Here is a 12,092-nt window from a genome sequence, read left to right as displayed (position 1 = left end):
AATGCCCCAGCATCAGTGGAGTAGACAATGGGGTTGATTTACTGAAGACAAACAAACTTTGCATTTTCCAAGTGCAGTTGCATTCATTTTCTCCAGAGCTTACTGAATGTGCTGAAGCTCTGCTGATTTCCATCATCCTATTATGTGCAAGCAGAAATGCTGTTTTTTATTCCCTTGTACCTGGGTGGGTAGTCTTTACAATTGTACTTGCAAAGTGCACAGTCTATTTGCCTTCAGCAAATCAACCCCAATGCCTCCTGTAGAACCTGTGGTCAATAGGATGAGGAATAGTGCCACATCATTGCTATTAATTGGTGGAATAGTGCCCCATCACTGGGGTCAGTGACAGGAATAGTATCCTATCATTGGTGTCAGTTGAAGAATGGTGTCTCATTGTTGGTGTCAGTGGGAGGAACAGTGTTCCAAGAGGACAGTTAAAAGTAGCAAAAGGGCTGCAGTTTGGAGGTCACTGCATTAGAATATTGCCTGTTGAAGGATTATTTTAGAGAAGGGAAAGTTGGCAAAACACGGATAGCCCTTTAAAACAAGTATCTAGAATTCTTTTCTTTTTGTTTCCCTTTCCAGAGTAGTGCCCTTTTGTTGTATTCCCGCATACGGCTTTGTGGCATGTGTGGACAGCTTAAGTGAATATAGTCATGTAAATTAACACTGATGTAATGCCCCTTGTGATAAAGATTTTATCTTTCCTGAAAAAGTGCACAATGACCTGAGAAAGGGGTAGGAAAAAAACCAAACAAAAAAGGAAAAAAAACTCAAGCCTCAATCCATGGATAAATGTCTTAATATAAAAAGTGTGCTATGTGAAGTATTAAATATAGAAGGCTACATGGGAGAGGCATTGTGCATCAAATTCTGAGATGCAAATATGTGGCATATGGTATGTTCTCCTTTTCCCCCTTTTACTTTAATCAATATTGATATTTTAAACTTAACTTAATTTGGAAGCTTTTTAAGACTTTTTGAATGCCGAAGGACCCATTATGTATTTATCATAGGCCTATTTAATGTTGACAATTTATACTGTGCTTGGCATATTCACATTGGTCCTTGCTCTTAAGAAGCTGAAAATCAAAAGGTCCCTATCTCACATCACACACACACTTATACAGGTGCCAGTTAAATTAATAGCATGTCTGTGGAGTGTGGGAGTAAACCAGAGTACCTGGAGGTACTCTGGTGTATTACCACAAACATTAAAGTGTTACTAAACCCAGGGCCCTGCATTCACCATAGCTGATCTCCCAAAGCACACAGAACATGGTAATGCAAAATTGTTAGTAAATATAAACTGCTAAATACCTTTTCTCATCAGCAGTTAGAGCAGTCTTGTGACTTCTATCAGTGTCCGGCCGAGCACTGGTAAAGTTTGTAGGAGGAGTTTTTCATTCTGCTCTGACTGTCCTATGAGGCTGCATAACCCCTCTGTCTGGATAGTGCTGATTGGTCCTGTGCTGATCACATGCACCCTCCCAAAGAAAAAAAAACTATAGCAATACACACCAAACTGAGCATGTGCACAGTGAATCCTAGAGCTCTGTACAATTAGCAGATGGATGTGGACAGTAGAAGGGGAGGATCAAAGAAGGCAGGATCAAACATCCTTTTTACACAATGCGGAGGATTAACGACATAGGTTCGACAATGAGTATAACAAGCATGCTCTACTGCATATACAGACTGATTTTACGGTTGTGGGTTTAGTAACACTTTAATATGCACTATGCTGGGTGTGGAGTGCCAACATATCCCAGTGCACTGAAAACCAGACTTGACCATTTTTTCCGTAACAGAGCACACCACATAGTACCACTACTGTTCATTGAATAGTGCATTGGAGTGACATTCAGTTTACATGTGGCAGTAACAGAACTGCCCTAAAACTTTTCATATGACCCTTGGTATAGTATACACCCATGTGCAATCCATTGGGGAAGATTAATCAAGCTATCAGGCTCCTCTATTCAATCTGGCTGCATATTTTTAGCAATGGATTTGTCAAATATTTGGTTTCATAATTTTTTTTCCCTGTAATCCCGGTTTGCCGAAAGCAACATTTTCGCCCACACCTGTATCAGATTTAGACTTGTGACCCTTTGTACCATAAAACAGATGCAGACAGAGGGAGGTGGGGATTTCTATTAGCGCAGTGCTGTGTCTCACCAGTAGAGGGAAGATTTTAGGAGTCACACAATGAAAGTGCAGCAAACGTTTATTTAAATAATAGAATGCTACGTTTATACTGTCCCTCTGCACCTTGGCTGACAATTCTCTCCCACAGTTCTGGATTCTCAGAAGTTTACTGCAACAGTGATGTTTAATGACAGGAAGTCTGCAACCTTCATATATACAATTCACAGGTTACCTTGTAGCTCTTTACATAAACCAACCGGTGTTTTAGGATTAGTGATCCTTTAAGTGGTCGGAAAAACTCGGTTGATGTAAAACATTACTGTAGGTGTTATTTTTTGCCAGCTCTGCAGATTTATGAATAGAGACTATTAATGTGTTACTGAGATGAGGACTTCTAGCTGACACATTGAGTACATAGACATCTTATGTGGTTGCTGGTTAATATAGATAAAAGCCTAACCTGAAAGTAAACATATAACCGTCTTTTCACTGACATATTATGCGCCTATACTCTGTACACAACCACTAAGTTAATCCACCCAAAACAGGTTTTTTTTTTTTTTTTGGGATGGTGGATGCCAGGGAGGTAAAACCATCAAGCACATTCTTTTAAGGTTCACTTTCCCTGTTTGATTTTGCATTTTTTTTCATTATTGAGAATGTGATCGGTGGCAAACACAAGGGTGGGCAGGAAAACCCCGAACTTCCAGCTAGGCAGGAACAGGTTAGGCATTATGGCAGGGAAAGATCACTGTTGGGACATATAAAAAGCCATAAGCTGACTCAGCCGTCTAGGCTATAATTATATCCAAAATATCACTTTTGGCTCAACTGAGCCTTTGGAGTTTAAGTTCACCTTCTCAGAAAAAAGGAAAAGAACACCATACATACATTCCCAATGCTTGCTGTACTTACTTCTGTGGGGGAACTGTTAGTGCCCATGCAGAAAGTCCACTGGTCCGATGATCTGAAATACCCACTCTTCTCCCTCCTCTTTCTGCACCATGTCCGGGACAGTAAGAGCAATTCTGGTACTTGGTTTTGCATTAAAGTCTATGGGAGGCGTTTTTGCTTTAAAGTCTATGGAAGACGGTTTTTGCATTAAAGTCTATGGCAGGCGTTTTTGCATTGAAGTTAATTGTCTGCAGTAGGGCAAAATGTAAAAGAAAACCCCACCTGCCCGGCGCCTGGAACTGCATGTCCTGGGTGCCGGACAATATGATTTGTGCATCCCTTTAATTAATGCTGTACCCCTGAAATTACTTTAGATGTGCAGCACTCTTTTAGGGCTCGTTCACACTAGGCTGTTTTGCCAACGCTTGCCAAATGCCCCTATAGCGTTTGGCAAGCGTTGGTCCGGTGTTTGCGGAGCGTTTTTAACGCTCGGCAAACGCTCCGCAAACACCGCATGCGCGGTTTAGCGGCGGTTGCTAGGCGTTCGCCGAGCGTTAATAACGCCCCACAAACACCTATAATGCATTTGAGTGGTGTTACCGCTCCGCAAACGCCCCGCAACCGTGTCGCAACCGCACCGCAAACGCCGGCCGGGCGTTTGCGGAGCGGCACCATAGACGAGAATAGGAGGCTTCAAAGCCTCCTGACTCGACCAGAGGCGTCCGTTTTGCCGCGACGCAACGCGACGCGACGCAAACGCTCCTGTTAGAACAGCACCATGTGCTGTAATGTGCAGAGTTGGCAGAGGCGTTTGGGAAGCGGTAAAAACGCTTCCCAAACGCCTCTCTGCCGCCTGCACACAAGGCTAGTGTGAACATAGCCTTAAAGTTTCTCACCAGAGGTAAAACTGCCATTGGTATTGAAATCCCCACATGTATTCCCCCCACTTTCCTACTTTCTATATATTGAGTAGAAAGGTCTTTCTGATATAGTCAGTATAGTGATATGAAAGCTAAATCACATTAGAAAGTCCAAAATGGACAGTCATGTTATTTCTTGTTAACAAGGAAGCCCAGCACCGACTACTCACTCTCTGGCAGTCAAGCTCTAAATAAAAATCCATGAAGGGCCTTTTCTGCAGAGCACAAGGAGGGGAGGTGGTTCAGGATGCAGTACAATTTTGATGGCCGGTGCAGTGCGATTTTGTTCATGCAGTGCAGCTGCGATTTTGATGCAAATTATTAAAATGTAACAGGCTGGAAATCGCACCCGCACCAAAAATCACACAGGACCCCTTTTCAAAATCGCACTGCGGCTGGCATGCATGTATGTGAACCAGCTCTGCAGAAAAGTATTTTGCCTGTCATGCAAATTGGCGCGGTTCAAAACACATCCACATTCGCATATATGTGAACTGAGGGTCATCTGTATAAAAGTGTACCATACACAGCTTGGATTTCAGACGATTCCTTCTGAATCAGTTGCAGTCTGAGCAATGGGTGGCCCTGTGAGAAAGGTGATAAATTGTTGGCTATCAGATACAGCCACGGTTCTGGTTCTAGGACAGCCGCGGGTGCTGCAACTGTCTAAACACAAGAGCCGGCAGAGCAAGATCCACTCTCCACATTGTTTAATGTGAATGGGGAATCTATTAATTTTTTCTTGTTCAGTTTGCTGGCTGAATGAGAGAAATCTTAACGTTTATGACGATTAACACAAGCTCTTTATATTCAAGCCTATTTACAACAATGGCTAATTCAAAGTATATTTCTATGCATTATTTCACATTTATCTAACAAAGTATATACATTCGAGGGGCGTTCAAGTCAAACCAGGTCTTTTCATTGTACAGGTATAAAAAGGGATGCTAGCATGGCAGTACTACATGCAGTAGTAAGTGGCAAATGTGTCCTATTACTGATAGGCAGCACACATCGCGGGCCAGTCCAGATACCATCAATCAAGATGGCAGACAGTGTTAGCGCGTGCATGGAACAGCGTATGGTGATGAAGTTTCTTGTGAACAAAGGCATAAAACCAGCGGATAGCTACAGATGGCTTCAAGTACAGTACGGCGATGAGACACTCAGCCGCAGTAAGACATATGACTGCAAAATGTGGTGTGAAAGGAGATTCACACAGAAAGAGGTCCTAACAGAGGTCCCAATAGAGGACAAACACTGCGGCTTAATAAATATGAAATTATTATTATTAGCCTTAAGCCGCGGTGTTTGTCCTCTATTGGGACCTCTTTCTGTGTGAATCTCCTTTCGCTCCACATTTTGCAGTCAGAATTTTTTGGTTCTGAGGACACCACCTTTTATTTAGAGGTGAGTCGGCAGGTAGCAATATATGTAATTAACCTGCAGTGGTTCCCGTCCCGTTTTTATAAATTCCTCATAAGCAGTAAGACACATGAATGGCATAAACATTTCAAAGATGGCCGTATGTCCATCAGTGACGATCCCAGTTGTGGTAGTTCCCACCCCACAGCAGTCATTCCTGTGAACACTCCACGTGTGGAGCACCTGATCCTGGATAATCGACACATAACCTGTTGTGAAATTGCACAAGAGACAAATCTTTCTGTGGGAATGGAGAACACAATCATTTATGAATGTCCTTGGATGGTTCAGGTGTACAGACAAATCCTTCTATGCCCAAGCTTCCTAGGCATTAGTTCAACTCTTGGATAAGTCTATAAATGTAGCAGGGGAGTATGTAAAAAAATAAATGCAATTACCCCTCTTTGAAATTTGTTCTGTTATTGTATAAACTCGAAAGTCCCGGTTTGACCTGAACGCTATATTATTTTTATATATACACACACACATATACATACATACACAAACACATATATATATATATAAATACATACATACATACAAAAGTGGCATCGTCCATACCTTGGTATACAGGTTAAGCCCCACTGCTGTGGCCAGAGCAGTACTGGTAGCCGTCACATAGGCAACTCCGATCTGCCTACAAATAAAAACCAATACACCAATAAATTCCAGGACACAGAAGACGGATATGGATGGAATGCTTGTTTAATGTAGTCAGCCTGAATCTGAACTCATCTTTATGAAACAGCAATTCCATGCACGTGGAGCCATCAATAATAAGTAGGGTGATATTGAGCACTGCGTACCTTCTCCCGCTCTAACAATCAGAGAATGCATTATATTTACCTGACAAATCAAATATTACTATTTTCCGTGATACCATTTGCCTTTTTTAAAGTGTTTTTACAAATCAGACCTGTGTAGGTCATATTTAAATACCCCCATCCCCAGTGGCACATATCCCTTCCTCCACTCCAGTGCCGCTCTGGTCAGCTGCTGAAAGCAAAGAAAATACTTAGCGGAGATTTACTAAAACTGGAGCACTCAGAATCTGGTGCAGCTATGCATGGCAGCTAATCAGCTTCTAACATCAGCTTGTTCAATTAAGTTTTGACAATAAACCCTGGAAAATGATTGGTTTGTAAGCAGTGCTGCACAGGTTTTTCCCGCTCCAATTTTAGTAAATAACCCCCAGCATGTCATTCATTTACCTTCCTTTAAGTTGGTAGCACTGGTGCTTTGTGATTGGTTCAGCCAAACGTCCTTTAACAAGGCTTAAAGAGACCCTGTCACTAACTTAAAAAGCTGTACATAAAATGCATAAAAAGCTTGTATTTTACATACTAGATTGCAGTAAATTTCCTTTCCAAAAAGGATTTTTTATCCATTTATAATTGCCTTTGAACTTGGTAGAAAATTCGACTAGTCAGTTTCCTCGTACAGCCCCTCCTTACTTGCACAATATAGGCTTCTCCTCAACATTGCCTATTTTATCTAACAAAAATTTTCAAATTTCGGACCGAGGTTAGGAACCACTGTTCTAGATTGTTGCTTGAGTGACAGCTCTAAGTCTGCAAACACCACATTCAATCTGGTGGGACCATAGAAGTTTCAGGTGTTTTGATTGTCTACACAAGGTAGGCTTCACAGATAAATAATGTGCACAAAAAAAAAATTAAAATGACATATTAGGGGTCTATTTTTTTATTTTTTTTTTAAATATTCACATTTTCACTCAAACATTCACACAACCTTCACATATAATTGCTGTACTGTGACTACTGTATTTTCTAATGATCATCATCAGCTCCATTCAGTGGTCATAATATAGTATTGTCCTGATTGAAGTATTTCAGGAAACTACTGCATTATGGCCACTAGATGGAGCTGGCGATCATAAGAAATAAACATATTAGAGACATTCGGGTATTTATTTGTGACAATTGTGAAAATGCTTGAGACAGTCACACAGCAATATTTTTACAAATAGACCCCATAATCTTATAGGAATAATTCTGTTACAATGAAAAATGTGGTGACAGGGTCTCTTAAAGTGGAACTTTAGTCAGAAAATTAATTCCTGGTAGATCAGTTAAGGCTGGCCCCTTTTGCAGGTATAGCTATGTAAAACATTAAAAAAAAAAATCCAGTTTTAAATCCAGTAAGACCCGGTCTCATCCTGCCTTGTACAGCCTTAGTTGTTCCGTATTCCTGACACTGTGTTGATAATCAGTGAGTCACTAGGCTGCTGGAGTGGGGGAAATTGAACAACAGGAATGACAAAGACTGTGCTGAAGGAACACAGAGAGAAAAGGAGAAAAGAAAAGCAGGAGAGGTGACAGGACAAACTCTGCTGCCAGGGAGAAACAAATGAATTAAATTTACATGGATAGTGTCTTATCTCCCTGATATTCTCTCCTTTCTCCCTCAGCAGTGGAAGAGCTTTGAACCTCAGCACTGTATAGCTTCATGCACATTGGGCATTTGGTCAGCATGTCTGAACGTCTTTCTCCTGGCAGGAGAAAAAAAAAAATTTATGCCCCTAAATGCCTGTGTGCATGGACACACGGGGAATTTACTAAAAGAGGAGAGTGCAAAATCAGCTGCCGTTCTGCACAGAAACCAATCAGATTCCAGGTTTTATAGTGAAAGCTTAACTGAACAAGCTGAACGAGTTAGTAGCCAACTGTCTACCATGTACAGCTGCACCAGATTCTGAATACACCAGTTTTAGCAAATCAATCCCATAGGTTAACATAGGAGGGGCATTTAGAGGCAGAAAAAAAATGAAACGCCTGTATGACAGGCATATTTTTAGAAGCAGTGTGCATGAGGCCTAAAGCTTCTGTCAGCCTCCCTCTCTAGCTGAGCTAAGACATACAATCAAAATTGGAAATGCACACCTTTTAATTACAGAAAGTTCAATATAGTTTTTGAGACTAAGGAGAGGCGGAGAGATCTCGGTAAGGAAGTGACTGCTCTGGGCTTCAACCAAATGACGACTTCCAGCAAGAAGAAACAGGACCAATGCTGGAGGCATAATTATTATGTGGAATGTATAATCTTTGTTAAAGATTATTATTAACTGTTATCAGAAGCTTCACTTTAAAGGGCCGAGTGCATTTCCATCAGCTCATCAGGTATTGTTCTGTATATAGATATAATCAGAATATGCAGGCGAGCGCTAAAAAAGAATATATAGCAGCAGCTAGCACTTAAGGTATAGGTAACAATCCCAACGTAAACATGTATATATGAAAGTGCAGAGCCGCACATAGATACAGGTATTTTTCTGTACTTGTAGGGTCTGTAACCTTTTCCCACCGACGTAGCGCAAATATGCAGCCATTGGGCAGGTGGGTTAATGCCCAGTGGCCACATATATGCGTCTACTTGTAAACAATTTACTATCCTGGGAGTGCATAGTAAGCTACATTGTACAGAAAGCTCCTGACTTACGATTGTGAACTTTCCAATCATGTGACTGCTGAGACAGCCTATCACAGTGTTCACATGATTGGAATGCCCACTTTTGCTTCTGCTTTTGCTGGCATTTTCATCCAGTTAAAGGGAAAAGAGAAGGTGGTTAAAGGTCCAAAACATGGGAAATGCATATATATTGCAGAAATTTACTGTGTATATTTTTTATTTTGCCATGACATACACTCTAGGATGATGCAGCAACTACACAGTGCCAAAAACTTTATTTTTAATCAGTTTTTCTTAGCTTTATACACTATAAGCATATAGCACATAAAAGTTATTCATATACAGTAGTTTTGATTTTTGTTAGCTCTGCAGGGTGTGTATTAATTTGTTTGAGCTAGGATTTTAATACTGTTTAACAATTCAACATTTTACAGATCCTAGGATTCCCTACTGTGCTAGAATTTATTTGTACTTTTGAGATTTGCACTTCATCTGTTTCTGTAAGATTAATTATTGTGAATGGGTAATGTCTGCACTATGATGTCATGCATGGCTGTGCACATACAGGTACATTTCCTGTGTGTGTATATATTGTTTTATATTTAATTTAAAAAAATTGAATAAATAGATATATAATTATTGCTTAATATAATTAATTAAAAAAAGTATATTTATATTCAGAGAATGCAAAATGACCCTTGATGGCTCATGCAGTCTTGGGAGAAGGTGAACTACAATAATTAGAAGCTTTACTGCTGGTATGCTGTCTCTTGCCTTATTACACTACTTTGTGTAGATTCACAGCAGTCCTCGCACTATGCGCTACTTCTCCCCGCTAAAGGCACTGAGCTCATAAGATAAAAGTGAAAAAAAGAAAAGGTCCAATAAATACAAAAAAAAACTTACCCAAGCGTGATGGGAGATGCAGCATTCCGATTGGTATAATTTACAAGTGCGTTAAATGACTGATTAACCCATTGCCAAAACACCACAGCGGGAACGGTCCTGTTTAAATGTTCAACAAAAAGAATTACAGGAGACTGGAAACATTTGTTTCTGCACAACAAAACTGTGGGAAAACAGTTGAAGACTTATTTACAGTGTTATCTGATGCTAAAAAGTTTGGTCTAGTTTTGGGTGGAGTGGTTAGAACCATTGTTGTTTTTGTGCTGTCTATGTCCCTGTTAGGCAGATACACTCTTGTTCTGGTAAGTACAGTCACTGGGACTGAAAGGGAGGTAGAAACCAAACAAATTCTGAGTTGCCATCAGAACAGGAATAGAGACTAAATCCTCCAATGGGGACACTTTTTTCTAGTAACTATCCTCATGTGGCGCCTCTGGGACAGGAAGTAAGGGAAATTTCACCAATGGTACACAGCCAGAAAAAATACATTGGCAATGGTTTTAACCCTTTCCCACTCAACCCAAAACTTGAAAAAACAAAAACAGAACAAAAAAAAAACAAAACACAAATGTTTTGTGTGTATATATATACATATATATATATATATATATATATATATATATATATATTACACACACATACATACATTACACAGACACACACGCACACTTTATAGAAGAATTGCAGGTATGCATATTTTTACGTAGTAACGTTCATCCCGCTGTAACTATATACACCATACCTGGCTGATCCTCATGAACTGGGAATCTCTGTGCTAAGCAATACTATTACACTGTTCTCAACTAGTTTCTGGATCCTGTGCTGAGCAGCTGGCTTGCTGCTTACTAAAACACAGGAGGTTGCTTACTCCGCATGGGCAACATTCAGAGAACACTTTGAATTTTCTCAATGACTGCAAAGAATTCTCTGATTAGACAAAGTGGAGATTGAGATGTCACCACCTCAGCTTTCTACTTCATCCAATCAGAGAACTCTTTGCATTCATTGAGAAAATTCTAAGCTTTCTCTAAACAGCAACTGTGTCTAGCAGGTGACCTCCTGTGTTCACAATGCAGCAGGGCAGACGTTCAGCATGGGACCAGGAAGCTGTGGAAGTGAAGAACACTGTAGTAGCAATGACAAGAGAAAGGGGAAACAAAAAAAACAAAAAAGGAAAAGGGGGGGGGGGGACAGGACAGGACAAAGATGAGGGAGAAGGAGGGGAGAAGGGAGGGGGGAGAAGAGGGACGGGGGGAAGAAGGGACAAGAGAGGGGAAAGAAGGGACAAGAGGGGGGGAAAGAAGGGACAAGAGGGGGGGGAAAGAAGGGACAAGAGGGGGGGGAAAGAAGGGACAAGAGGGGGGGGAAAGAAGGGACAAGAGGGGGGGGAAAGAAGGGACAAGAGGGGGGGAAAGAGGTACGATAAAATGAAAGGGGTGGGACAAGAGGGGGAAGAAAAGGAGAAGGGGAAAAGAGAGAAGGGAGGGGGGGAAAGGAGGATAAGATGGGGGAAGGGGAAACGAGAGGGGGGAAGGGGAAACGAGAGGGGGGGAGGGGAAACGAGAGGGGGGGGAGGGGAAACGAGAGGGGGGGGAGGGGAAACGAGAGGGGGGGGAGGGGAAACGAGAGAAGGGGAGGGGAAACGAGAGGGGGGAAGGGGAAACAAAAGGGGGGAAGGGGAAACGAGAGGGGGGAAGGAAGACAAGATGGGGGAAAGAGGACAAGAGATGTGGAAAAAAGAACATAAAAAAAAGAGGGACATGATGCAGAAATAAGGACAAGAAGAGGAAAGAGGTTAGAAAGATTTGGTTTAAAAGAGAGCCAGTCTCTTTAAATAAGGGATATCTGTGATTTATGCTAGCACCAATTTCAGAAGCTGGCAAACTGCAGTTTTGCACTCTGAATGGCAGCCTTGGCTATAATGACTAACAGGCCCCCTGGCAGGTTCAATTTAATTATTTCAGCCACAGAGGTGGCAGCTATTCCTTAGGCATGAACAGTTTAAAAGTCTGAAAAGCTTCGATCTAAAATCCTGTCTGTTAGATTAAAAGGTAGCCATCCACAGAGTGTGCTGAGCCAGTAGAAAGGTATATTCCGGTTACCTTCTGTTAAATCTGGCTCATTCACATCGTTATAACAAGCCTGGAAGTGTTCTCCCAGGTAATGATTAGCAGGCCCCTGAGACTGGACCTCTGCAGACATATCTGACAAGCAGCTGGGTATACATGAAGGCTTCCCATACTATATATCTGTAGATTTATAACCTGCATCATTAGTGAAGCCCAGATGACAGGTCTTGCTTTACAGGGCCCATTACTCCCACTCATGTCAGCTAATGGGGATCAAGAGCCACTGACAAATACTGAA

The 12,092-nt window shown here is 41.4% G+C and overlaps 1 protein-coding gene across 1 annotated transcript in view; it reads right to left on the bottom strand.

Annotated features, from left to right (window-relative positions):
• Positions 1–12,092, bottom strand: part of SFXN2 (sideroflexin 2) — a 93,082-nt gene that overhangs the window by 36,803 nt on the left and 44,187 nt on the right. The window contains exons 4-5 of the mRNA XM_089683306.1: positions 9,726–9,824; positions 5,952–6,027 (exon numbers count right to left, since the gene is read on the bottom strand). Of these exons, the coding sequence (XP_089539432.1) occupies positions 5,952–6,027; positions 9,726–9,824 (175 nt within the window). The remainder of the gene's footprint in view (positions 1–5,951; positions 6,028–9,725; positions 9,825–12,092) is intronic.

The sequence above is a fragment of the Staurois parvus genome, unplaced genomic scaffold (assembly GCF_062004578.1).
Source record: "Staurois parvus isolate SC_StPar_1 unplaced genomic scaffold, SC_StPar_1.0 ptg000303l, whole genome shotgun sequence".
In the NCBI taxonomy this organism is placed as follows: Eukaryota; Metazoa; Chordata; class Amphibia; order Anura; family Ranidae; genus Staurois; species Staurois parvus.
The sequence above is the reverse complement of the archived record's forward strand: the minus strand, read 5'-3'. Positions and strand labels throughout refer to the sequence as shown.